The sequence below is a fragment of the Dunckerocampus dactyliophorus genome, chromosome 5 (genome assembly GCF_027744805.1).
Source record: "Dunckerocampus dactyliophorus isolate RoL2022-P2 chromosome 5, RoL_Ddac_1.1, whole genome shotgun sequence".
NCBI classification, from domain to species: Eukaryota; Metazoa; Chordata; class Actinopteri; order Syngnathiformes; family Syngnathidae; genus Dunckerocampus; species Dunckerocampus dactyliophorus.
The window spans coordinates 11,968,661-11,996,067 of NC_072823.1; the positions used below are offsets into that span (position 1 = coordinate 11,968,661).

A 27,407-nucleotide genomic window follows, 5' to 3' on the forward strand; every position below is an offset into this window, starting at 1 on the left:
CACAAGATACAGTTGAGCAGGTATTAACCACCATATGTAAGGCATGAAAATACAAATCCCTCTTCTTAGAATGGAACACTTCTATCAAGAAACCCATCCATCTATCTTCTATGCCGCTTATCCTCACTATGGTCGCGGGTATGCTGGAGCCTATCCCAGCTGACTTCGGTCGAGAGGCGGGGTACACCATGCACTGCTTGCCAGTCAATGGCAGGGCACATATAGACAAACAACCATTCACTCTCACATCCATACCTACGGACAATTTTAGAATCGCCAATTAACCTAACATGCATGTTTTTGGAAACTGGAGTACCCCGAGAAAACCCACGCACGGGGAGAACATGCAAACTCCACACAGAGATGCCCAACGGAGATTCTAACACAGATCTCCCCGATCTCCTGACTGTGTGGCCAACATGCTAACCACTGGACCACCGTGCTCTATCTATCTATTTTACAGCATGTAATCCCACTTCAGCTACAATGAATATTGCAAACTATAGCTATCCTATGCGTATAAGAACCCCTCTGAAACTGGTCATTGTAATCATCCGTCATGCAATTCCCTTTCCTTTCTTTTTACCTTTATACAGGTAAACATCAGACTGAATTAGAGCAGTCATATTTCTACCTATTTGGCAAATATTGCAAATAGACTCTAGTGAATATCTATAATAGACTGCATTCTAATGGAAAAATGTTTATTTCAATTCATATAGTCAAAAAACACACACAATACTAACCAGATTACTGACTTGATGTATTGAGTATTAGTTTACAAGTTCAATAAAATTGTTCCTATACAGTCTAAAATTAATGAAACAAACACTAAAACGACTAGTAAACAGTAGCCAAACATAAAACCTTGCTAACCCGTTGCTAATGGTTATTGTTTGCTAGCATGACTCATCATGGACTTTAACGTTGGCCACCAAAATATTTAGCCAAAACAACATTATTTTATCTGACATATGCTACGAATGGATCAAGTATTATATTCATTTAAAATAATTATGAGTAAAATACACACTAATACTCATTACCTACCTTTAAAATTATGCTAAAACAAAGAAAAGCTCCTCCTATCAGTCCACAATGTCGCCACACATACGGGTACTTTTTTCTAAACTGAACGATGATGCCCCTAGTTTTGTAAATGTGGCATATTTATTTAAAATGTAGTATATATACATTATACGGTGTATTGAATATGTTATATTTTTTAAAAGTTGTCAGACATGAAAAATTTTCAATAATTGGGTCATTAAAAATACAATGAAAGTATTACATTTCTATGCTGTTTTTTTATGGGGGGTTTTGGTGTTTGTGTATTGTTGTTGCCATAACGATCGATTGTAACGCGTATGAAACATAATAAATTATACATTAAGGTAGTCATTATTTACATCTATAATACATGCATAATTTGTGGTAATAGTATAGTGCAGTTATACTTGAAATATTGCCACCATTTTAATAAGCTATTGTAAAAAGAATATCAACGAGGTATTGACAAACACGTCATTTTATGACATTTTGTGTTGTAATGATAAAAGGCATCCAGAGAAGTTGAAGCTGTGGCTTGGTCACTGTCTGGACTTTGGCGACATCCAACGGTAACATTTGATAACTGTTGTTTGCCTGGATGAGTTTGATTGCGTCCTCCATCACCTGTTGTTAAAGGAAGTCGTTTCCCCGCCACTCATCCTCGAAGTTTGAAACATGGCCTCCATTAAGGAGAGAGCTGCGGCGTTGAATCTTGCAGAGAAACTACGTTCTCGTCCTCTAGGTATTTTCAACAATTGGTTGGTGGCATGAGTTTCATCTTTCGTCTGTGACTTGCCTTAAACGCGCAAACACCGTTTAGTTCATTTCTGAACGACACTACTCTATACTGCTGATGTTGGGTGTAGTCTTGGTCTCATGATGTCAAAATGACGAAGAAGAATGTTTCTGTAATTCAACCAGGATATGTATTGGTCGATCCATGGATCACACACCTGTTGTGAATTTTGCTGGTCAGCTCCTTGTTAGAAAACGGCTACGTTGTGCAACATCTGCATGTCCAAACTTTTTACCAGACGGCCACGTACTGAAAAATGAAAGCATGCAAAGCCACTTTGATTTATTTTGTAAACCAACACATGTAGATATGTTAAGAAGTTATATATCTCAAGAAAAAAAAACTGCATTGCATCTTTAGTGATAAAAAGCAGTTTGTTAGTATGAACTTTGGTCTTGTACTTTTTTCCCCTCATTTTTTTTTTTCCAGTTTCCAAATATTTACAATTTTTCTTCTTATATTTTAATTAAACTTTTCTCCTCATTATGATTTTATTGTCATAATATTTGGACTTTATCCCCATATCACTTTTTCCCCCAACCTTATTTTCCAAAAAAATACTTTATTTTGTTATGTTGACTTAATTATTACAACATTGTTTATTTCAACACTACAAAAATGAAGTTTTTCCTCTATCACTAGTGTATTCTTGTAAAATTGACTTATTTCCTCATTAAAATGCAACTTTTTTCCTCTTAATATTTTGACTTTATTCTTGTTAAATTACAGCTGTTTTTAAAATGTCTATTTTTAAGTTTTGGTTAACTTTTTTGTAAATTTTCTTCTCATAATTATGTTTTTATTCCCATAATATTTTGACTTTATTCTTGTAACATAACTTTTTCCACAACCTAATGTTCCAACAATTAAAACTTTATTTCTTGTTTTGTTTTTTTATATTACAACTTTATGCTAACGTTATTTTTTCTCCTGATATTACGTTATTCTCATAAAATTATGACTTTTTTTGTTTTTCTCAATGTTGTGAATTCTTGTAAAGTTACTGCAAATTTTTCAATTTTTGCTGTTGTATTTTCTTTTTTAGTTCTCTAAATTCTTATTTTTTTTTTTTTTAGCTTTATTATATTTTTACAAGGTGCCGCGTGTCACAAGTGACTCCCGGGCTGCACTTTTGACACCCCTAATTTATGCATCCATCCATTTCCTATGCCAGTTGTCCTAACTAGGGTTGTGGCGGTATGCTGGAGCCTATCCCAGCTGACTTTGGGTGAGAGGCAGGGTACACCCTGGACTGGTCGCCAGCCAATCACAGAGCACATACGTATAGACAACCATTCACACTCACATTGATACCTACAGTATGTACAATTTATAGTCTCTTACTAACCCAACATGCTTATTTTTGGAATGTGGGAGGAAACCTGAGTACCCGGAGAAAACCCATGGACACACGGGGAGAATATGCAAACTCCACACAGATGCCTGGTTTAGTTCACCTGTAAAGGTTATAGTACATTTCAGTTTCATCCGAAAGCTGAAAATCCCTAACTTTATGTGAGTAGTGTATGTGAAGGACACTGCCGATTAATGTTTTTGGTGTGTTTTAGTACATGGGTTTGCCGTGAAACCAGTCCAGTGTCTTCAGTTGGCAAGCAGCCTCATCTCCCATCTCAGGTCCTCTTTGAAAGTGAAGCGTCGAAGAATCTACCTGAAATCCCACAATGACTGCTTCCTGGGAACAGAGGCTGTGGATGTTGTGGTAGAACACATTACCAATGATAAGGCCTTTGAGGGTGAGTGCGCTGCACAGTGGCTTTGTGATTATCAAGTGTACCCGTTATTTACACATTTAACTACAAAGCCACCAAATCTAATTGCTTATAATGAAAGGTGCCACCGCATCCCGGGACAAAGTGGTGAATGTGTGCCAAGCTCTGCTGGACTGCAATGTGTTTGATGTAGTGGGAACTAAAGTTTTTGGCAAAGACAAGAAGCGGGCTGAGTTTCAAGACAGCAAGAGTGCTCTTTACAAGTTAGTCTGAGGGACCGACATGATATCAAATTTGTGTTTCAATTTGTGAGTAAATGGGCAGCGTATAATTTTACTTGTCTTCAAACTCTCCCTCAGGTTTGTAAATGAAAATGTGCCCACTGTGGAAGATTTGGAGAAAGGTGTGCTTCTGAAGAGTATTCAGGAACTCTTTTCTAGTTTTACCTCGGACAGGTACTGTATGAAGTTAAATTAAATGTAATCATAGTTTATTCCATGTAGTATTTACATTTAACGATTACTGGTAAACCCCAACATTATTTTCAAGGCAGAATAATTACCTCACCATGCCTTTTTTATGCAGGAATGCTCAGCAGACTTATTCCTCAGGGCCACAATGCCTGATGCCCACACCAGTGAAATTCACCCAGATGTCCACACAAGTTCCCCACTTAGACAGTACTGTCTGTTCCAGTCTACCACTCCAGACCAGCATGGATAATCTGAATATTAGTCCCAACAGAGGGCAGACGCACACTGTTCTACCACAGTCATGTAAGGAGGTACATTTATTACATTAAGAGGCAACTTGTCAATGGTTGTGGTTCTGGCAATGTCTTCAAATTAGTAGGAATTATTGAAGTCGATGTAACAACTGAGTTCAAGTTCAAGTTCAAGAGTTCAAGAGAGTTTTATTGTCATGTGCATGGTAAAACAGCAGTTATACCATGCAATGAAAATCTTATTCTGTTCATTCTCCCAAGGAAAAGAAAGAAAAACACAAGAAAGAATAAGAACATAAGAAACATAAACACATATACATAAATACCAAGAAATTAAGTAAATAAATAAATAAATAAAGTGCTATGAGTGTGTGTTGCGTGTGGCGTGTCTGAGTGCTTCATTGAGAAGCCTGATGGCTTGTGGGTAAAAGCTGTTTGCCAGCCTTGTGGTCCTGGACTTCAAACTCCTGTAGCGTCTGCCTGATGGCAGGAGTGTGAATAATGAGTGTTGTGGATGTGTGCTGTCCTTGATGAGGTTGTGTGTTCTGCGTAGGACTCTAGATGTATAAATGTCTTGCAGTGAGGGGAGGGCTGCCCCAACAATGTTCTGTGAGGTCTTGATCAATGTCTCTTCTGTTGTTGTTGCTTAATTTCTTGGTATTTATGTATATGTGTTTATGTTTCTTATGTTCTTATTCTTTCTTGTGTTTTTCTTTCTTTTCCTTGGGAGAATGACATAGCAAAAAATAGAAAAACACGGGAGAGTGTCACAGAGACGTCTGCCACGGAGGGCGCCATCGTTGATGATGATGAGTTTGACTCATAATAGCTGGGGTAGCTAGTCACATGGCAAACCACTTGCATTTTTCACTTTGTGCCAATATGTATTTTATTACCATTTTTTAGCTCACATCTAATTAAAGCTGATTTCGACAAAACTTTTTTTTAACAAAAGCATAAAACACCACCGCCAGGTTTAAAAGAATAGAATGGGTTAAAAAAAATGAAAAGTTTATTTTTCACAATTACAAATGAAAATTGAAATTGCCACTCAGCACAAATAAGATGACTGGCATTCATTTCATAGTTGTCACATGGCTGCACACGCACATGCCTGTAACACGCGCACATACACAAGTCATCCCAGAGAAGCAATGTTGACTTAAAGTCTCAGCCCGCTAGTCTTTTTAGATTACAATTTTCTAGAGGTATAAGCACTCAACTGCAACAAAACATTTTATTCTAACAAAAAGGACAAATTTGTCACAAAAAAGTCGTCACAAAACATGTCAACACTGCCGCCTAGTGGTCACCACAGGTATAGCATTTTATAGCAGTAAAATATGAAAATATACAGTACAAGTAGACAGTTGAAAAATGAAAAGACAGTTGTTGCTTCAATTTATGTTTTAAATGGATACATGTTAATATATCAAAGTTGCGCAATGTTGAGCGTTCATAAATGAAAAGGCTAGTTGTGCAATAATCAGTGTTAACTTGTGAATTTACGCACACAGCATTATTCTGCCAGCCGTCCTCCCTTGCTCTATTGGTGGTGGCAGTGATAATTTTAACTCCTCATAACGCTCCATAATAATTACTTGCTCATGTTGTGTAAAATACACCAACTGGGATCGCTTCGTTTTTGTGTGGAAGTAGAATAATATGTCAAATGCCCCCTTTTATGTTAGCGGTCTCTGACCCCAAAGCCAAGAACCGGACTTGACAAAGTTACTACTTTGCAGTACAGTTTAACTTTGTTTGGGGAACTTGAGCTGCATGTTGAGCACAAAGCCTTCGCCATATACGCCCATTATGTCCATGTTTTCACAGATAAAAATTATTTACGTGGATATAAATATGGTGGAATTTGAGACCCGCTGGTCATATTTTATCCACACAAAAAAAACAACCAAACACGTCTCCTTGTGTAAACAACACTCACATCTTACTGACAGAAGTGGAATGAAGTCCTAGTGTAATACACTTTTGTATTTCTTCACTGTTCTGCTTTTTCCAGTGGTAGACGAGGTGTGGCAGGAGCAAACCATCCTCAGACTTTTAAACCTGGTGGAGCTCCCACTATTGGAGGGGGTGCTTCAGTGCAGCCAGATCTCTTCTTGCTCTGCTCCATTTCAGTCATTGACTCCCAATAACCCTGACCTGATCAGCAGCAGCAGCCACCTTGACAGACAGATTCTAAGGGCTTTCAAGCACTCTCAGTATGTTGATATATTTTTTAATCACCATGACACAATAAAATAGTGTGCTTTTTATTTCCCACGCCGTGTTCTGTCAACTTGCAGGGCTGATGAATGGCTTTGTGCTGCCCTGGACTGTCTTGACTTCCTCCCTGATCAACCAGTAGTACAGCTGAGTCGAGAGATGCCTTTCTTATTCCCTCAAGAGCAGCAGTGCACTGAGCAAGTTAAAGCTGATGGAAATATCCCAGGCAAGTGCTATCACAAGCAGCAGTTGGCAACAGGGTGTTTGCTGATGATACCCGCATGTAGCCTACAGTATATTTAATGTCGTTTCAAGTAGTAAATGTTTCTCACAAATGCGTATATACAGCTCAGTCCAAGTTGCTGTTGTATGGGGCACTTGTGAGACACTACAGCAACACAGATAGACCCCCGCTACTTCCTGAGCAAATGACTGATGTCTACACAGCAATCACTGAGCTGATAGGTAGGAACTCCAGCATTATTGGGAAAAGAAAAAACAAATCCATTATATTTTGCTTCCAGTTCATGTAAAAGTGAACTGCAAACCATCTCTCTAGACCATATGTGCCAGCATGGATATTTTTCATGTTTGTTATTCATGTACAGTTGCCACATAATGCTGTTGTGAAATCTTTTTTTAATCTATTGTATTGTGTAGGAAATAAAGAACATTATTTTCCCTCTTGAATCCCTTCTCTTCTTTTTACTGTCAACCCTGCTGTTTCCTAGTGAATGCAAAATTGGGCAGAGCACTTGAAGCTCTCCAGCTGTGCTTGAAGCTGCTGCCACCTAACTGCAGAGAGGAGCTGCGTCGGCTTCTTCATTTCATGACAGTGGCTGGTGATGCACAAGGCATAATGCTGGAAAAGGAGGTGCGTAAGGTGGTGTGAGTTGAGTGTATGACCTTTTGGTTTTCCCCAAAGCTCTGTTCTTGGGCCTTTTTATCAATTAAAAATGTATACTAACCAGTTGATATTATGGTGGGAAATGTATATTACCATGCTATTAACTAGTTGGTATTGTATTACTATACTTATGAAGGAATTAGACTCAACTACTGGACTTTAGCCTTCATTACCATGTGTGAGTTGTTTTGAATTAAAATAAATTTACAAGTAACTTTACATTGAACGGATATGGTCAGAAGACGGCTCAGTAAGTAGGTGACGTCTCTAAGGATGCAATTTATGAGGTTCTGAAAAACGACAGAGCATTTGTGAGTCTAAATGGCATGACCAGATACTCAAAGTGACTGGAGGGGGTATTAAAGCAGTCTTCCTTCTGTGCATCAGATGGTGCGCATTACGGAGATCTAACTTATTGAAAATGGTGTTGGAATGGAGAGACGCAAAAACAGAGTCCAAGAACGGGGTATTTGTTTTTGATAGTGATCTCAAGTCCCTCATAATCAATGCAAGGCCAAAGAGAATTGTCTTTTTTTTTTTTTAACAAAATAAAACAGCCCCCAAGGGTGAAGATAATGGCCGAATAATGCCGGGAGCGAATATGTAATCCTGCACAGCAGTCTGTTGGAGTTTGGACACATTATGAAATGCAACATATTTATGACCCAATCATAAGGATTGGGAGGCAGCACTGACCAAGACAAATTCTTACTAAAGGCCAGGCATAGATCACGATAGTCGGGTGGTAGGACACATCAATGGATTCAGGTGCAACTTCGATATGACAAGACGGGCACCAGAAAGTAGCAGCGGGTACAGACCCAGCAATGGAAGGGTTGTGTAGCTGAATCCAGGTGAGTCCCAAAAGAACCAGCGCAGCTTCAGAGGGAATGACAAAAAAAAAACTTCCATCTGCTCGTTATAATTACCTGAAACCACTGCCAGGAGGTGCCAGCGGTAAAAGGGGCAACTGATTAAAGTTAGGAAATTCAGAGTCAATGAAACAATCGACAAAAGCCTAATGTCATCAGCTGGCCAGAAGATGATCCAAGCTGCCCCAGTAGAGGCACAGATGGAACCAGCAACAACGGCCCTTCTCTGTGGGGTTGAGATGTCGTCCTCCCAGCTGCATGGGCACCTGAGCAGAGTCTGGTAGTTGCATGGCACAGCTGAATCCAGGAGACGAATCCCTTGCAGCCGTCCCAGGAGAAGGGAGAGATGGGGTGCAGGAATACAAACTTCAGTGAGACTGTCTCCCTAATGTGATTGTCCGACCGAATGGCTAGGTCGACCAGCTCGTCAAACGATTTACTCTGGCTGCCAATTCATTCTTCATCTGTCAGCTTAGGCCCTTGTGAAAAATGGCGGCATCGTAGCTGCTCTCGGTGGCCAGAATCCTTAATTTGATGGTGTAAGACGCCACTGAAGCCTTTACGAGTCCAGGCGCAATTCAAGGTCCGCGGGGACTGGCCGGACTGTCATAAGGCGGCTCAGTAAGTAGGTGGGCCCCAAAGCAGACAGACACTGTATTAAAAATGAACAAAAGATTTATTAACCAAAGACGCACTAAGAGAAGTGGAAGCAAACTATCTGGGCTCTGCTAGGCACAACCACAAAAGGCTCTGTGCAGACACAGTAGAGAGGCAGTACAGGATCATGTATATTGATACAGTATATTTATAAATTAATGTGGGTGGTCATTGGAAAACCAGATGTTCATTCTTTAAATTTGATTATGTATGATTAGTGAGTTGCAGTCTAGATCTTAATTTTTTTATGTGTTATGGTTGTCGTACTGTCCACTATACACTCCTGATAAAAATTTTAAGACCACTTGAAAAACTCCAAGAATTTTTCACTGTTGGATTTTAAGGAGGTTCGAGTCGTGCTTCAAAATGCAAAAAGAAGAAATAGGAGTGAGGCAAAAAATGTAAAAGTAAGCAATTTATTGCAAACAACCATTAAACTGAAGTAGGCTGTTCATCGGCTGATCAAAAGTTTAAGACCATAGCTTAAAAAAAAAAAAAAAAAAAACTAAAATAGAAATAAAATATTCCAAAAAGGACTCAGTAATGAGTAACTGCGCCATTCTTGTTAATCACCTCAAATTGGTTTGGGCATGCTTAGTGGGAATGTTGCTCCAGGTAGTGAAGATGGCTTCACAGAGGGCATCCACTGTCTGGAACTTCCCTTGCCATCCATCCCCAAATGTTCTCAATTAGATTTAGATCAGGGAAAACACGCAGGATGGTCCAAAAGAGTGAGGTTATTCCTCTAAAAGGAGTCTTTTGTCAGGCGGGCATTATGAGCTGCAGGGTTGTCCTGTTGAAAAAAACAGTCATTACTTCACAGACGAGAGCCTTCAGTCATGAGGGATGCCCCCTGCAACATCTCCACATAGCCAGCTGCAGTATGATGCCCATGCACAACCCAAAGTTCCATTGAAGCACCGCAGATCATGATGGCGCCCCCTCCACTGTGCCGTGTGGGGAAAACATCTCAAGTGGGATCTTCTTGTCATGCCAGTAGAGTTGAAAACCATCAGGACTGTCAAGGTAGAAATTTCTCATCAGAGAATAAAACTTTCTTTCAACTTTCAATGTCCCATGTTTGATGCTGTCGTGCAAATGCCAAATGGGCAGTTTTGTGGCGTTGAAGGAGAAGAGGCCTTTTTAAGAACACAAAATTTTCAAAGAGAGAACGCTTTTTTTTGTCTTTGCCATCAAGAGATCATGACAGGATGAATATCTAACAAAAAATGACATTAGTCCACATTTGTGCCAAAATTGTGTCTTTTTAAAGGCCGTGGTCTTAAACTTTTGATCAGCTGATGAACAGCCTATTTTGGTTGTTTTTTGGTCTCACTCCCATTTCATCCATCCATCCATTTTCTATGCCGCTTCTCATTAGGATCGCGGGGGTATGCTGGAGCCTATCCGTGCTGACTTCGGGCGACAGGCGGGGTACACCCTGGACTGGTCGCCAGCCAATCGCAGGGCACATATAGACAACCATTCACACTCGCATTCATACCTATGGACAATTTAGAGTCGGCAATTAACCTAACATGCATGTTTAATCTTTTTGCATTTTGAAACTCTAACTACTATTTTTAAGATCCAACAGTGCAAAATGTAAATTCTTGCAATTTTTCCGACTGGTCTTAAAATTTTGATCAGGAGTGTACATCAAATCCAACCTTCTGTCAGTCTTTTCCTCATTACTAACACGCAGGAGTTGGAATTCAAAAGAAGTTGTATCACTGTTTTCACTTTACATCTGCTCAATATTTCTGAATATAATTTTTCTGTAATTTTTCATCTAAATGTTGTATTGTACTGTCCTCGTGTTGTATCATATACAGTGGTGCCTTGGTTACTGTCATCCGTCCCAGAAGGTCCAACTCAAACCAAAACGGACTTTAAACATGGCAAGTTTTCCCAAAGAAAATAATGTAAATAAAATGTAAATTCTTGACATCCAAAAATTTTAAGACAAAACACATTTTATCAACAATAGTTTTACATGCAGAAAATGATGCACACATATTTACAAATGAATGGACAACTGAACATTTAACATCACTTTTACTTTTAATGCAAAAGAATACATAAACGCAAGTGTAAATGTGACAAAACGAATAAACGGTCAACAAAAAGTACGCCTTCCCAGCCTTTCCTCTTTTCTCCATCCTCCCCTGCACAAGCAAGTGCGCGCCATTTATTGCTTCCGCGTACGTAAGTATACAGTATGTTTTGACCTGGACACTCCGCGCTGGATGATGTCACTAAGCGTCACTGCTACTCGACCTTAAACTACCAGGCGTACAAAGCGTCCTTACTTTGCATATTGTCCCCATAAATGTCACTTAAAAGGAGTTTCAAATAAAGACAGATTAGTTAAATATGAATACTGAATGAAGTGAATTAACGGACCAAAAGAAGAAAAAGCGAATCAACTGTATAACAGGTCCACTACAACTCCGATAACAACCACATACCCGGAAGACCATGATGTCACAGACTGAATTTCTTTTTCGTCTTTATCGAGTCTTCATTAAAAGTGCTTAAACACAAATCCATATAAAGCCTACCATGCTTAAATCCAATGCTTTATTTCCTAGTATCGATTCAATCGATTGATTACCTTTTTACACAATGTTAAATTGATATATGCCGTCCAGAATTGAAACTTGCTAAACAAACATCGGTATAGTTGGATCGTAGGAATACACAAGTCCCCAACTAACGAACACAATTGGTTCCAGACGACCGTTAAGTCGAATCGTTCTTAAGTAGGGGAAAAGGTAATATTACCAATGATATAGGTACTACATGTACGTGTATACATATACAGTATATGCGTATGTATGTAAATATGAGTTTGAATGTGGTAGTAATATTAAATGAGGATAATTAATTAAAAAAACAAAAGTGATATAATACGTAATGATAAATGTTATTTACCTTTGAAGAGGAGTGGTCGAGCACACGTCGGTGGTGGTGGTGGTGGTGGAGGAGGAGTTATTGAAAAAAGGACAAATCGTCGTCGTCTTCCAAAAGAGGTAGTGTTCTGTGGGTGGTGTAGAATTATAAACAGGCCTATTAACTCTTCATAAACTTTAATCACAAGCTGTGCGGGGTTGCATGTACAGCTAAAATTGAGCTTTTCTTCAGTCTCCTCCCACTGGTCTTAATCGCCTGTTGGTCCAATTAGAGGGTGTCACAGGGCCCTCTACTGGTCAAGCATGTGAAATATGGACTTAAATATAAATAATTATGGGCTTATAAGGCAAAACACATGAAAATATAGACCAGTCGGCTTGTGTTTGTATCTACGAGTGTTCGCACGTCGGATGTTCGTTAGTAGGGGACTGTGGGCGAACGCAAACCAAGTCAAAATTTTAACTCTACGGTCATGGAAAAAATGATTAGTCCACCCTTGTTTCTCCAGTTTATTGATCCATTTTAATGCCTGGTACAACTAAAGGTACATTTGTTTGGACAAATATAATGATAACAAATATAGCTCAGTATAGTTTAATTTAAGAGCCGATCTCTAGCAACCTCCATGGTTTTCTTGATAAACAAAATCACTTCTTACATGAATAGCCATAGCATTTTACTGCCAAAACATGTAACTCTTATGAGCTGTGTTTGTCATTGTTGTATTTGTCCAAATAAAGGTACCTTTTAGTTGTATCAGGCATTAAAATGAACACGAAACTAAAGAAACAAGGGTGGTCTAATCATTTTCTCCATGACTGTACATTTTGGATGTTAATTGAAACACGCTAACCAGGGCGGGCGTTAACCGAGGTACCACTATATAATACCCTTTCATGTTTTATGCAAAGCACATTATCCCTGATCTTTCTTTTTTTTTTCTTTTTTTTTTTTTTTTATTTAACATGAACAATATCATGTTAAACATGTAGCAGGAAAACCGACTTGTAGTGAAGACATCTTTTTCCAGGGCTATCCTTAACAGCAAGGCACTGTCAAAGGAGAGGGAGGATCTGATGCTAGTCTTCATGCTCAGCAACATAAAGGAAATCTTTAAGGTAGAGAAAGTCCGACAGAATACACGCATGCATTTTCACCAAGCGTTATAACTGAAGAAAATGGACACAGTATGAAGATTTTTGCGCAGCAATGGTCAAATATTTACATCTACATTTTCATGCAAAATACTGTACAGTTGCTCAAAACATCCATTCATATTGATGCAAAGTAATATAAAATAACATATTTGTGTAAGGATGTTACTGAAGAGGATAAATTAAGGTTTGGTATTGAAAAGTTCAATCATGTCTAATTGTGCCTATTTGTTGTAAAGCATTTATGCACTTTTGTTCTTTTTGTACCAGATACCTGGAACCCTGCACAAAGAAGTGAGTGCTAAACTGGCTGGCCTTGCTCACAGGGAAGAGCCCAATGATACTGGTAAATGTGTGTTTTATGAATAGGAGAAGCACCCAAAAAATTGTTCGTCCGTGTTAACATTTGGAGAAAGGCAAGTTTGGCATTTTTTTTTGTTCCATAGGCTGTCTGGTTTCCAGCAGGACTTACACCGACTGTACAAATAACACAACGAATCAAGAACTTTGGACTTTGCTTCACAGCATTCATCTGGACACAAAGATCTCACCCAAGGAGAGAAAGCGCCTACTTAGATTGTTTTACCAATCCCACCCAGAGATATTTAATAAGTACTTTGGTGAATCTGTTGTTAATGTGCTGTAGTTTTCCGCTTCACTTTCTTGTGTTATCAAGCTCTTCAGTCTAAGTGCGGCCTGGGGGATCATTTGTGACTTGCGGTTCGTTCATTTTTGTGTTTTGTTTTTTATTGGACCATAGAAATAAAATTAAAGCTAAAAAATTAGCAAAATGAGAAAAACAGAGTAAGAGAGCGCAATGGAAGAGATAAGGCTGAAATGAAAAGCTTTGTCGTGGCCGACCCGCATTGTTTGGTTTTTCAACAATGCAGCCCTCTGTGGAAAAAGTTTGGACACCCCTGTCCTAAAGAAACAATCATGATGGTTATGAATAGATTTGTGAAATGTACCTGCAGTGTGTTTGTAATTGCTTACATGTAAATGATAGTGTTTTGTTTGGAATTCAATCTAAATAAACCTATATATTCATGAGGATGCGTTTGAATAGTTTGTTTTAGGATGAGGTTATTTATTGGCAGTGGTTTTAGTTTGTTTCAAACACAAGGTTACTTTGAAGTACATCTCATGTTTATAGTTTCACAATTCAACATGGCCAAGAAGGAAGAAGCAGAGCTTATTAATCCTACGCCTTTTCCATGTCAGCAATTACTAAATTGTTCACTTCTTTCAATAGGTGCCACTTTTAATAATACAAGAAAAGCATACGTATGAATAATAGTGCAGGTGATTACAGCTTTTCAGTTATATAAAGTTATGAATTGACAGCAGCGTTGTTTGGTATGAGTACAGAATGTGAAACAATACATTAATGACAAACGAATTAACAATAGCTATGTTCAATATATCAGATCCGACTGGAAATGACGAGCGAGAAGTAAACAGGGGCTCGAACGTGACGTCATAATAGCCACACCCAAACCCGGAAGTGCTCAACGTCAAACGGAGGCCGATCGCATAAATCTATTTTGTTCTGGATGAAACGACATCTCAATATTAACATACGTCGAGTGGCTGCGGAGAACATACTTATGTCACAGTGGCAGACTTGACGGAATAAGCGCGTACCCGCTTTGTGTTGTTGCTACGAAAACGGGGTCTCATTGGAGCTAACGTAGGAGCTATTTTAAATCCAAAGAGACATCTGCTTATAAGGTTAGTGACGTTGCCATAGATACGATTGTAAAGAGGTTTTGGTGGCGTTGGCGATCGCCACCTTATCTTGGCGTCACGCACTAGCTGCCACGCCTGACATCTTTAGGATGACAAGAGTCCATCATTTTCTTTTCTGACTGCATTGTCGCATCACTGTAGGAACACTGTATCCCAACATACCATACAATTACCAAGTCATTTGCGCCCCATAACAGCATCATCGTCCTTGAAAACAATATAGTCACCAGACTTGGTATTTGATATTCTGCCGATCAGCTAGCATGCCAAAGGAAGCTGACCACATCGAGGGTGGAGGAGACAAGGAGTCTGAGGAGAGTGCCCAGGAAACTTCTAAGCAGACCGTGAGGAAGCGAGTCCGAACAAAAACTCCTAGTCCACATCGAGGGACAAACACTCCACAAGGTGAGGGATAGTCGAATTCAAAAGGAAACCTCGCTTTCATCAAGACTGATTCAAGTCCAACCATCCAAAAACTACTTTATCTGATTTGTACGGTGGCCGATAGGGGTAAAGGCGGCGAAACATACACCCGCTGTGAACACAGAAATTATCCAAAACACAAATGCCATAAAAATATGCAATGGGGGAAATATTATAATCACATAGCTGCATTGTTAAAAATAACTGCAAAAGAAACATGTCAAGCACCAAAAGCACACACAAAAAAACGAAACAAAACATAACATTTGACATTATTTTTGATTATGTACATTATGTACATAATGTTAGTGCGAGAATGAGACCAAGCTTTTCACACCCCTATAAAATGTGTAAGCCTGCCGATTTTGCGCATGCGCGAAAATCAGTGGTACATATTTTATGCATTTAGGCATAAAATCTGTACCCTTGTAAAATGCGTACCGGAGTATACCGAAGTGTATACCAGTACTATACAATTAAATTCATATACAGCAACTTCCAATGAAATAATTTGATATAATCTGTATGATGTAAATACTGGTAAATACACAATATAATTTGGTTTTATTTGGCACTTTGTCGAGAAGTTAAAGCAGTTAACTACTAATGGCTTGCAACATTTATGTGATTGCCAAATTTGTAATTTGTAGCATTTTTCCATTTGCATTTGTTTTATTGTGTTTTTGTGTGTGGATGTTTCTGCATATTTGCCCCTGTTTGGGCAATAAATTAGATTCTGAATCTAGTTAAATATTATTATTATTTTGGTATTTGCTGGCAATAAAAGGTGACACATTTTGCAACTAGTATCATGTTATCTAATTGTGTCTACTTACTAATGTGTCTAGTGCTTAATTTTAGAGTAAGAGCATTTTTTAATTTTTCTTTTATAGCCAGCCCACCCAGGTTTGTGTCTGTAGAGGAGTTAATGGAGACAGCAAAGGGAGTCACCAACATGGCTTTGGCCCATGAAATAATGGTTAACCAGGCTTTTCAAGTTAAACCCTCTGAGTTTCCTGAAGGAAGGTGAGACGGTTTTTGCATACTGGAATTGAACTTGTGAGTTCATGTCTATATAACAACCCCTGCTCTTGCCCTGTACAGTTTGGAGCGCAGAGTGAAGGAGATCATGCACAAAGCATTCTGGGATTGTCTTGAAGCTCAGTTGAAGGAGGATCCACCGCAGTACATGCATGCCATCAAACTGTTGGCTGAAATGAAAGAGGTGAGGTTTATCCAGCTTCTGTAAAGTTGGAGTCCTTATTTATAAATCATATGTTCATAGAGCATAGAAAACCTGTTTGTGACCTTTTAAATACGGGTTTTAAGATTATTAGAACCCTCTAGATATGAAATAACGCCCATATAGTCACTTTTTCACTCACATTATCCAATATAATACATACCGTATATATATCGGTACTCGGATGCAAGCATTCGATTCCAGACTTCACGCCAGCACTTCTGTCCAGCAGCAGCCTTTCTATTCAGTATGCAGAATGTGATCACAACAACAGCGTGTGCTAGAGTGAGCTAGCGTGTTTAGCAAGGAGTATGAGTGATGTCAGGTGATGTCAGGTGTCTGAAAAAGACGTTGCAGCTGAGTGCAACATTTGTCATGCACAAGTTTCCCGTGGTGGCATAACAACGGGGAAGTTAAATACGACCAATCTCATCGAGCATTTAAAGAAGGATTTTCACAAGACCACGGCTTCCTAAAACATCCACCCCTGTTTGAAAAAGTCATTGGCCGTAAGAGAAAAGAGCCAGCCCCTGTCAGCGGTGAGTAGTGTCTGGTTTAAACACTTAATTGAGCAACATCAAGAAGTAAATGGGTCAGTTTTTCTCACGCCTCCTGTTGCTGACTATTATTCTCTGTTTGAGTAATGTCACTTGATCAAGCCGTTATTCCACGCTGCTAAACAAAAAAAAGGATGTATAAACTGTGCGGATATTGGATCAATATCGAAATTGGATCAGAAGTGAAAAGGTTGTATCTAGAACCCCTTATAATAATGGAAAGTAGCCATTTAAGATGTAAATAACACTTGATCTTGTGTGTTGCAATAAATGTGTTGTGGACGTGTGGACAGGAAGTGATGTCCGAGGCTCAGAGTTGAGTTTTAGCCACAACAGTAGTGTTGTTATTATGAGTTTTGAACTGCCAGGCAGGAGGCCTAGAGGAAGACCAAAGAGGAGGTTTATGGATGTAGTGAAAGAGGACATGAAGGTAGTTGGTGTGAGAGAGAATGAGAAAGAGAGAGAAAGAGAATGCAGAAGACAGGGTTAGATTGAGGCAATTGATTCGCTGTGGTGACCCCTGAAGGGAAAAGCCGAAAGTAAAAGAAGAAGTGTTATTATTATGATTAGTATTATGTTGTCATTATTGCACCTGTTGTGAGGTAATTCAAACCTGCAATAAAAGCCTGTTTTTCCGAGGATAAAGTCTGGTCTACACGTCCCCCATTTTGTCCAACATTTGCTTATATAGGCTTTTTTTTCACTAATTGTCTGTATTCAACCACAAAACAGCATCATTTATTAAGATATTTTTGAAGAATTGTCCAAAGTGAAGCCCTGAAGTTTGAACTGCAAAGTGCCGATGTCGGACTGTTATAAGCACAACAAATTACAACCTGGTAATTTCACTGGTTTAAACATCTGAACATGTTAAAACAAATCTGGATCACATCTACTCCAGCATATACTTGGCAAACCTGAAGAAAACAAAAATTCCACCCATTAGATCACTGTCTTCAGATACCATCATGCAGATCATTGTACTAAATTTGGATTTGTTATTACCCATATTTTTGCATCCCTCTGTACACACTTTCAATCAATCAATAATTTCTGTGCAGACGTTGCTGTCTTTCTTACTTCCGGGCCATGGTCACCTGCGTTCCTGTATTGAGGAGGTTCTGGATTTGGCTCTAATTCAGCAGCAGGCAGAGAATGGAGCGCTTGACATTGGCAGGCTGTCCCAGTTCATTATTGAGATGATGGGCTCTTTGTGCGCCCCTTGCAGGGACGAGGACATCAGTAAACTCAAGGAGATCACAGATTTTGTGCCTCTGCTCAAGTAGGTCAAGAGATAGTAGTTCTGCACAGTCCAATTTGTCGTTTTAGATTTGTTTAACTGTAGATTCATTAGAGGCCTTTATTCCTGAAGGCTGATCTTTTGTATAATTGGCTATGGTAAACATTTTACATGTCTGAATATTCTCATTCATCCAGGTCATTGTATTTTCAGGGCATTGAATCAGTCACAATTGGACTGTTCAGGTTGTATTGAAGACTAGATAGGACAGCTTTACTCTGAGGGGATGGTGTAGGCTTCAAGTATTTATCCTCCAAAGTAGAGACAACTTCCCTAAAAGAGTGAAACCATTCTTGAGACTTGGAGAATCTTTGATCTTAGAGAATAACGGCTTGGATCCAACACCATTCCCTGAGCTGTCCCATCTAGTTTATGAGCAAGAACTGATGAAGCCTGGCCGGATCAGAGGCGAAACTAAGACAACGTGAACAGTTCAGTGGTGATTAATTCAATGCCCTGAGAGTTTTGCCTTGTGTTCATGACTAATGTGCCATGACCAACTTATCATAGTCATAGAAAAAAATGTTAAACCACCTTGTTTCTTCAGCTTCTTGTTCATTTCAATGCCTGGTACAACTAAAGGTATATTTCTTTGGACAAATAGATGACAGACAACAAAAATAGCTCATAAGAGTTTAAGAGCTGATGTCCAGCCATTTCCATGGTTTTCTTGATAGTAACAAAATCGAATAAGTTCTTACATCAATAGCAATAGCTTTGTACTGCCAAAAAATGAAACTCTTATGAGCTATTTTTGTTGTCATCATATTTGTCCAAACAAATGCACGTTTAGTTGTACCAGGCATAAAAAATGAGCACGAAACAAGGGTGGTCTAATCATTTTTTCTATGACTTAGGACTCAATTTGTCAATATTTAGTTTATCGTAATTTCCAGACTATAGAGCGCACCGGTATATTAGCCTCACCCACTAAATTTAAAGAGAAAAAAGATTGGTGCATATAGGCTGCACCTGTCTATAGGCCACCGGTGTCCACGTCATATGGGGATATTTAGTACACAGAAAGATGTTATACAAAGATTTTTTAAACTTCTGATTACAGTGCCGAACAGTGTATTTAATATGACTAGTTAAACAGTAGCCTACCAGAAAAGTCATTCATCAACGTCCCCCTCCTCCTCCTTGGAACTAAAACCACCAAAGCTGTCTTCTTCATCAACCCAATTGAGCAGCTTCGTAATTCTTTCGTTACACACTGTGTTAGTATCTCTTTTGTTGGCACTCGTGGAGTCACTTTTGTCTTGAGGCAAATTAACCTTTTAGCTTGAGCTATCCTCTTCATCACGCAGTAGTCCAGCCTTTCGAAACCCGTTGGTGATAGTGGACGATTGGCAGTCTGAGCAGTCCGAACAGAAGCTGTAGTAATTCTACACTGGATCAAACCTACTATAAGATGTATTAGATCAAAACACGAGTGCTGCATAAGACTTCAAAACGTGATATTAGTTTCCACTTCACTACTTCTTGAAGCTGCCTCTGAGCATCATGAAAATGTATTTTTAGCCATAAATTAGCTGCAACACTGTACAAGCTGCAGGGTTCAAAGCGTGAGGAAAAAAGTAGCCGCTTATACACTGCACATTATGGTATATTTTTTAGGTTTATTTACAATTTTGATTAATTAAGATTTCATGAGTAACCGCACTCCACTGTCAGTCCACTCATATGATGTTCATTAATGTTTTGATTGTTTTCGACAAATGCTTCTGATTAGCAAAACCTGCGTCATATTCATATAGCGTCATGTGTTGTTTTTAGTGCGCACTCAACAGCTTGCGAATGTTTCATGTGGACTAACGCCACTGTTGATACAAATATTTTTTATTCCGTAGAAGGGAATGTTTTTATTAGCCCCAGACATCATTATTAGTTTAAAAAGGTACATTCATGCCCTATTGTCACAATTTTTTTTGCCATGCTTCCTCAGGGCTATTTTCTCTCTATTGGACCTTATGAAGTTGGACATGGCTAACTTTGCTGTAAACAGCATCAGACCTCATCTGATGCAGCAGTCAGTTGAATACGAGAGGAACAAGTTCCAGGAGTTTCTGGACAAACAACCTCGTAAGAACATTTTATAATTTTTTTTTTTTTTATTTACAAACAAATAATTTGTATATTATTAATGATCATGTATCATGCAAAAATTGTTCTCTCATAATCACACAGTCACTTGCTCTTTTTTTTACTTGCAATAGGTTAAAAGACATCCTTCTTCATAAATCTTTATCTCTATATATGCCTACCTAGTGTTTATTGACCAAGCCAGGTTTGAGGTATATTTCCTTGGTGATGTTTTAAGGGTTTGTGAAAATCCATTGTGTTACTTTTTGTTTAAACATTGTCTACTGTAATGTTTACTAAGTCACTCCTAAATAAAAACAATGGAGGGTACCTTATTTCAAGAAAAGTGGAAGCCTTTGTGAGTTCTGTCATACGTTTTCATGACGAATAGATTTTCTACAGCATGACACTGAGAGAGACTTTTGTTTCTGGGTTAACTGTGAAAGGGACTGTATGCAACTGGCTCAAGAGTACATTTTCTTTAACCAAAAAAATATAAAAACATCACCGCCGACTAGAATAGGTTACCAATAGTGGTTTTGAAAAAATATATATTTTACCTGCCGACCAAAGTCAGCTGGGATAGGTTCCAGCATACCCCCGCGACCCTAATGACGACAAGCGGCATAGAAAATGGATGAATGGATATTTTACCACAACAAAAATCAGTATTTTTCAGAACTATTGGTTAAACCGCAAAAAAAGTGTCATAGATTTTTTGGTTTTATTGTTCAGCCCAAATAAATTAACTACCATACATGGCTATCACTCATGGTTGTCTGTTATTTACTGTACGTACATGTCCGTGGCACGTACACACACAAAAGCCGTCTCAGAGAGGCGACCGACAATTAACCTTCATATTGTTGTTACGATAGGCTATACATTCACCGATAGCTAACGTTATTTGAGAAGCTTTGCCAAACTGCTATCATTAGCTGACAGTAAATATGACGAATGCTCATGCATCTGTTACGTGGGGTGTACATCCCCACGTAACATCTTGAGAATATTGGCAGCCGGGGAACCCGTTGCATACAGTTCCTTCAAGTCCAGCAATGTTGCAGTTGAAACAGAATCCAACTTGATTATTCAAATAGCACTAACGTAAATTCTAATATCTGAATACCTTCCATTCATTCTTTCTTTTTTTAGATGCTTTAGACTACACTGAGAAGTGGCTCACAGACACAGTGAAAGACTTGAGAGAGGTTTCTTCCACTGCTGCATCATCTGATCCCTTGTCTCTCCTTCCTGCAAATGTCCATAATCAAGCATATTTACGGCTACTGAAGTGGAACCACCTCACAGAACCATTCCCTGAAGTAAACACTCACACTCTGATGTCTTATGAGGCCTTGATTCTTGTCATTCGAGTGGTTTGTGTATTCTGAGTTTGTTTTTCCTGTCCAGACTATGTTGATGGATCAGGCTCGCTTCCAGGAAATGCAGCAGACTCTTGAACAATTAGTTTTGCTGTCATCTATACTACTCATCGTCTACACTACCACGGGGGAAGCCATTTCAGGGCTTCCAGGGCTCATGGAGACACTTAAAAACACTGTTCATGCCATGCTTGCAGATATGCACAATCCGTGAGTACAAATATCACAGACAACTTTAAAACTTTACAGATATTACCAGTGGCGGGTGGTGCATTTGGTACCTGGGCCTCCAGTGGGAGAGCCAGTATCCATGCATCTATATTCTATGACGCTTATCCTCATTAGGGTCGCAGGGGTATGCTGGAGCCTATCCCAGCTGACTTTGTGCGAGAGGCGGGGCACACCATGGACTGCCAGCCAATCGCAGGGCACATATAGACAAACAATTGGAGAGCCAGTATCAAAAACCCAAAATAATAATTATAGGAAATGTTTGCCATCGCAAGGTTTCTAACCACGGTCAGCCGTTTAGAGTAATAGACTCTAGGCATATAGTGTGAAGGGAAATCCAACTCATTAATTAAGATCGCCGCGATCACTGGTAGATTGATCGATAATCATATATGTTTCCTTATCTTCGAATACACAGTCACCAATACGCCTGACTTACATTACTGGTTGTACTTTAGAGGTAGTGACTAATTTCGACCGGTGATCTGCGGTACACCGGTGCTTGTAAAGTTGGCACTCAGCCAAAAGTGACGAGCATAAATGTATACAATGATCTCAAACTTTATTGCTTTTACTTTAAAGATGTTTATCATAGTTTGCTCCCCCCGCTATAGTATTTTAATCTAAAATCAGTACTGATACCTTTGCAAAGGCACAATAATTATTTTAGGTAGGTGTACCTATTTCTGTGGCCTGTGTTTACTGTATGTGACATTACATTTTTAATTAGCTGCAATTACTCGTGTTAATGCAGTTCAAATACAGTGGTGTGAAAAAGTTTGTTTGCCCCTCTTTCTGATTTTGTTTTTTTTTTTTGCTTGTTTGTCACACTTAAATGTTTCAATCATCTAAGGCATTTAGATATTAGTCTATGACAATGTTTCAGATCATCTAAGACATTTAAATATTAGTCAATGACGACAAAACTGAAAACTAAATGCAGTTTTTAAATTAAACTGTTTTATTATTAAGGAACAAAAAAAAAATCTAAACCTACATGGCCCTGTGTGAAAAGAGATTCCCCCCCGTTAAAACATAAGCGAGATTAATTGAGACCTAACAGTCTGTTAAAGGTTATAAAGCCATTTCTAAAGCTTTGGGGCTCGAACGAACCACAATGAGAGTCATTATCCACAAATGGCGAAAACATGGAACAGTGGTGAACCTTCCCAGGAGTGGCGGGCCATCCAAAATTACCCCAAGAGCACAACGACCCTCATCCAAGAGGTCACAAAAGACCTCACAACAACATCCAAAGAACTGCAGGCCTCATTTGCCTTAGTTAAAGTCAGTGTTCATGACTCCACCATAGGAAAGACACTGGGCAAAAACGGCCTGCATGGCAGTGTTCCAAGACAAAAACCACTGCTGAACAAAAAGAACATTAAAGCTCATGTCAATTTTGCCAGAAAGCATCTTGATGATCCCCAAGACCTTTGGAAAAATACTCTGTAGTATAACGAGACAAAAATTTAACTTTTTGCAAGGTGTGTATCCCATTAAATCTGGTGTAAAAGAACATAATACCAACAGTAAAATATGATGGCGGTAGTGTGATGGTCTGGGGCTGTTTTACTGCTTCAGGAACCGGGAGACTTGCTGTGATAAATGGAACCATGAATTCTGCTATTTTTCAAAAAATCCTGAAGGTGAATGTCCCGCCATCTGTTTTGTTTGTGACCTCAAGGTGAAACGAACTTGATTTCTGCAGTAGGACAACGATTCAACACACACCAGCAAGTCCACCTTGGCTGAATGGCTGAAGACTTTGGAGTGGTCTAGTCAAAGTCCTGACCTGAATGCTATTGAGATAATTTGGCATGACCTTAAAAAGGCAGTTCATGCTCAAAAATGCTCCAACGTGGCTGAATTACAACAATTTTGCAAAGATGAGTGGGCCAAAATTCCTCCACAGCGCTGTATGAGACTCATTGCAAGTTATTGCAAATGCTTGATTGCAGTTAGTTGCTGCTAAGGGTTGCCCAACCAGTTATTAAGTTTAGAGGGCAATCACACAGGGCCATGTAGGTTTTGTTTTTTTTCTCCCTTAATAATGAAAACTTTGATTTAAAAACCACACATTTTGTCTTCAGTTGTGTTGTCATTGACTAATATTTAAATTAGTTTGATGATCTGAAACATTAAGTGTGACAAGCAAGCATGCAAAAAAAATAAGAAATCAGGAAGGGGGTAAACACTTTTTCACTGTATGTGTTATACATACTTTTAGTAGGCCTAGAACTGTCTTTTGTTGCTTCATGCCAATGTCTTATTGCTTTTTCCAAGGTCCTTCTGTCTGCAAGAGGCCTTAGCGACCACTGGGGAGAAACTTTGCATTGAGCTAAGTCAGTGTTTAAGCCAACATGGTTATGCTACATTATCTTCTGATCAGAAAAACACTTTGATGGGGCAAATCTCAGCCACCATCCAGTCGGACAACACGGTCCGCAAGGTCATGGGTAAGTAATGGCTATTGTCATTGTCATCATCCCATTTCACACCACTGCTAAGCTTTTCCTGTGTGTGTTTTTTTTTTTTATATATGAATGGCACTCAATGGGGGACAAAGTCAACACAGTAATTGTCCACCTTTGGAAGTAGCATCAGAACTGTTACAGCTGTTACCAAGAGTGATCCTCACTTTTCCCGCCATGTTGTGTTGACAATTTGTGAGATTTCTGTGTAAAAGAGACTATTGTGTGGCGGGGGAAGCTTGGATTGACTGTTCTCTTTTCTCCTTTTGCCCTTTTTTAGACTCTAGAGTTCAGAACTACCTCCTGGCATTCCTGGAGTCCAGTCAACACAAGAACTCTCCTCCTCTGCCTGGAGGTCTTGCGCCAGTCAACAAGGAATTGAGAGAACTTGCTATTCGCTTCAGTCACCTCATCAACTTCAATAAGCTGGTGTTCTCTCCATTCTACCAAAAGATTCTCCACAAATGCTTACCATCAGGAGAGTGTGCCAGCACAGAGACGTAAGAACTGTGTTGCAGAGTGGTGTCCAGTAGACCTGCAAGCTAGCACTTACATTTTAAAGGAGCTGAGGATAATGACGACCAGTAGTGGATGGTGACAATTACTTCATTGCTCAGAAAAAAACATTTAAGACACACAAGTAGCATTACTTAATAAAAAAAAAAAAAAAGCCTCTGTCCTCTACCCTGCTTGTACGTCAACTCTGTCAAGTCCAATGTTTTTACACTTCTTCGTTACTTACAATGCCTTGTGAAACGACAGAATTGTTTTGTCCGCTAACTCAGAAAAAGCTCAGGACTGTCAGTAACACCGCTGTCGCATCAACACTGGTAGCAGACAACTATAGTTAGATAAAGTAAGATTTAAGAAAACATGGAAATACCACTTAGTTCTTAAGTTCTTAAAAGAGGAAAGGTGTTCCCGATGTGCAAACTGAATGCAACCAAGCAGTTCAAGTCACCTAATCACTAAGTCTCATGACATGCTTTGGCTTGTTTGTCGAGGACGTGGCTTGTTTGTCCAGGACGTGACATGGACTAAGGCAAAAATTAGCGCTAACAAGCCAACTTGGAATCGATCAGGTAAAATTATTCACCATATCACATGGTATGTCAGAATTATTTTAGATTGAAATACTTTTTTATCTGTTTTCTTTAGGGTGTTTACATTTCTACTTTTTAAATATAGTAACATTTTACATAGTTTGAATGTGATTACACCTTCCCTTGATAATCACAATTAAAAATAACATCTGGCAAGTCTCAGAAAAGTGTAATTGTAGATTAACAATATCAGGAGTCTCTCTTAATAATCGATATATTGTATCGTCGTGAAATTTTGCTAACTAAATTGGGAAAGCCAGTTTTGGTGAGAATTAAATTCAGCATTTACAAATTGACTGACCATAATGTGCTTTAAAAAATATTCAGTTTTAGAAATCAAATTATGAGTCGAACATTTCAATTGTACTAGTATCACTTCTAAGCTGGCAATAAATATAGCCCACTGAAGACCTAAGCATCAATGCAAAATAATGCAGTAATAATATATAATCAGTGTTATTCAAAATTAATCCAACTTGTTTGTATCAGACTACTCCGTATTCTAGTCTAGGAATAGCAATGTAAGACCAGAGTACACTGTTTATAGCTTCAACAACGTGGTTTACGCCAACCTCAGTTAACCATGCTAGCCTCCAGTCAGCTCATGCAGGCAGTTGATTGTCTAAATTTGGTGGAAAACTGTGTGCAATTAGCCTTGTAATGTTACGGTACATTTATTTTGGTCATGCCTGAAGAACTGAGTGAGTCTTAATGAGAGCACTAGGTGCATGTGCCTTCTTTCACTTTCACTTCTTTTTAATCATATTCTATAGTATGGCAAAAGGGAACTATTTTCCAAACCAATATTCCATTTTTGTATGTAGTATCAGAGCCATGGAAGGTGCCGTGTTTGCAACAGAATGCCATAATGCTGGGACATGTATACAGTGCCTTGCAAAAGTATTGCGTCTGTGATAATAAGCAAAGGAGCATCTACTAAATACTGACCTGAAGACGTGAATACTTACGCACCCATTTATTTTAACTCAGATATTTTTAATTGATACTAATTTGTAAAAAAAAAAAAAAAATCCACTTTGACATGAAAGGATTTTTGTTTTTGAAATTCTCGTCATTTAATTTATAAAAACAATACATCAAAGGGGGTGAATACTTTTGTAAGGCACTGTACATATTCTGTAAATGACCACATCCAGCTATAGGGAAACCTTGATGTCCTGACATTGGCCAAATATTTTCCCATTTGATGGGTGTTAACCAATTCAGAAGTTTCCATAGTCTCTTGTAGAAACAAAGTCATTGAATTGTGGTGAATTAATTTATGACCACCAGGCTACACCCCAAAAAGTTGAGCATCTCTTCTCCCACACAATGAATAATAGCGATACTGCTATGTATCGACGGGCCATTTGGCAAAAAAGATTCATAATGTGAAAATGACCAACTATAAAAGAGTGTGTAAGGGAAACTAAAGTGTTGTGGACCAAGTTGAACCATTTTGTGGTAAATTCATTTATTTAGAAGTGTTCATAAGATGTTTAAAATGATGGCTTGTAACAGTTTGCTTTGTTGTTGAGTCTAACACTCTTGACTCATTCACACTGACATTTACACAGATATACAATATGTTGTAAATGTTCATTTAATGTGTCAATAAACGCTGTACGTCCATAGACAATATTACTGTGATCGTTACACTCCTTCATTCAGAGATCACAACTCCAGAAATCTCTCCACACCGTTCTATTGTGTTTGTGTCACACACAATACAAATAATTGACCAAAATTCACTAAGCATTCAAAACGGAACAGTTTGACTCGATTGCTGTATATATTTTGACTACTTTGATGAAATCTTTTGCAG

The 27,407-nt window shown here is 38.8% G+C and overlaps 3 protein-coding genes across 7 annotated transcripts in view; 2 read left to right on the forward strand and 1 right to left on the reverse strand.

The window, feature by feature from the left end:
• Positions 1–15,253, reverse strand: part of LOC129181530 (uncharacterized) — a 36,859-nt gene extending 21,606 nt beyond the window's left edge. For 2 of the 4 annotated variants that reach the window (XM_054776848.1, XM_054776851.1), the window contains exon 1: positions 1,675–1,991. In XM_054776848.1, coding sequence (XP_054632823.1) covers positions 1,675–1,736 — 62 coding nt within the window. In that variant the 5' untranslated portion in view covers positions 1,737–1,991. Of the gene's footprint in view, positions 1–1,050; positions 1,109–1,674; positions 1,992–11,899 lie in introns of those variants that run through there. The other 2 variants (XM_054776850.1, XM_054776849.1) reach the window with 2 other exon arrangements.
• Positions 1,633–14,039, forward strand: LOC129181532 (DEP domain-containing protein 7-like). Its single transcript, XM_054776858.1, has 12 exons — positions 1,633–1,792; positions 3,415–3,600; positions 3,698–3,839; positions 3,936–4,031; positions 4,162–4,352; positions 6,321–6,522; positions 6,607–6,752; positions 6,875–6,991; positions 7,258–7,400; positions 12,871–12,996; positions 13,303–13,378; positions 13,479–14,039. The coding sequence occupies exons 1-12, from the start codon at positions 1,726–1,728 to the stop codon at positions 13,676–13,678; spliced, it is 1,692 nt and encodes a 563-aa protein (XP_054632833.1). The 5' UTR covers positions 1,633–1,725; the 3' UTR covers positions 13,679–14,039.
• On the forward strand, positions 14,506–27,223 carry tcp11l1 (t-complex 11, testis-specific-like 1). 2 transcript variants are annotated; one of them, XM_054776859.1, is made up of 10 exons: positions 14,506–14,763; positions 15,040–15,186; positions 16,098–16,230; positions 16,309–16,429; positions 18,066–18,286; positions 20,253–20,389; positions 21,545–21,714; positions 21,803–21,984; positions 24,292–24,464; positions 24,760–27,222. In XM_054776859.1, exons 2-10 carry the CDS (start codon positions 15,045–15,047, stop codon positions 24,981–24,983), a joined length of 1,503 nt encoding a protein of 500 aa, XP_054632834.1. In that variant the 5' UTR covers positions 14,506–14,763; positions 15,040–15,044; the 3' UTR covers positions 24,984–27,222. The 2 variants fall into 2 exon arrangements, with proteins under 2 accessions (XP_054632834.1, XP_054632835.1); XM_054776860.1 differs by lacking the exons at positions 14,506–14,763; positions 16,098–16,230 and having other exon boundaries at positions 24,760–27,223.
• Positions 27,224–27,407: the final 184 nt, after the last annotated feature.

What these genes read in the sequence shown, in the direction of transcription:
- LOC129181532 (XM_054776858.1), top strand. Translation starts at nt 1,726, where the DNA reads ATGGCCTCCATTAAGGAGAGAGCTGCGGCGTTGAATCTTGCAGAGAAA. An exon ending in ACTACGTTCTCGTCCTCTAG is followed by an intron (nt 1,793 to 3,414) that starts GTATTTTCAACA and finishes GGTGTGTTTTAG; the next exon opens with TACATGGGTTTGCCGTGAAA. An exon ending in AGCAATCACTGAGCTGATAG is followed by an intron (nt 6,992 to 7,257) that starts GTAGGAACTCCA and finishes GCTGTTTCCTAG; the next exon opens with TGAATGCAAAATTGGGCAGA.
- tcp11l1 (XM_054776859.1), top strand. Translation starts at nt 15,045, where the DNA reads ATGCCAAAGGAAGCTGACCACATCGAGGGTGGAGGAGACAAGGAGTCT. An exon ending in GATTTTGTGCCTCTGCTCAA is followed by an intron (nt 18,287 to 20,252) that starts GTAGGTCAAGAG and finishes ATGCTTCCTCAG; the next exon opens with GGCTATTTTCTCTCTATTGG. An exon ending in CTTGCAGATATGCACAATCC is followed by an intron (nt 21,985 to 24,291) that starts GTGAGTACAAAT and finishes GCTTTTTCCAAG; the next exon opens with GTCCTTCTGTCTGCAAGAGG.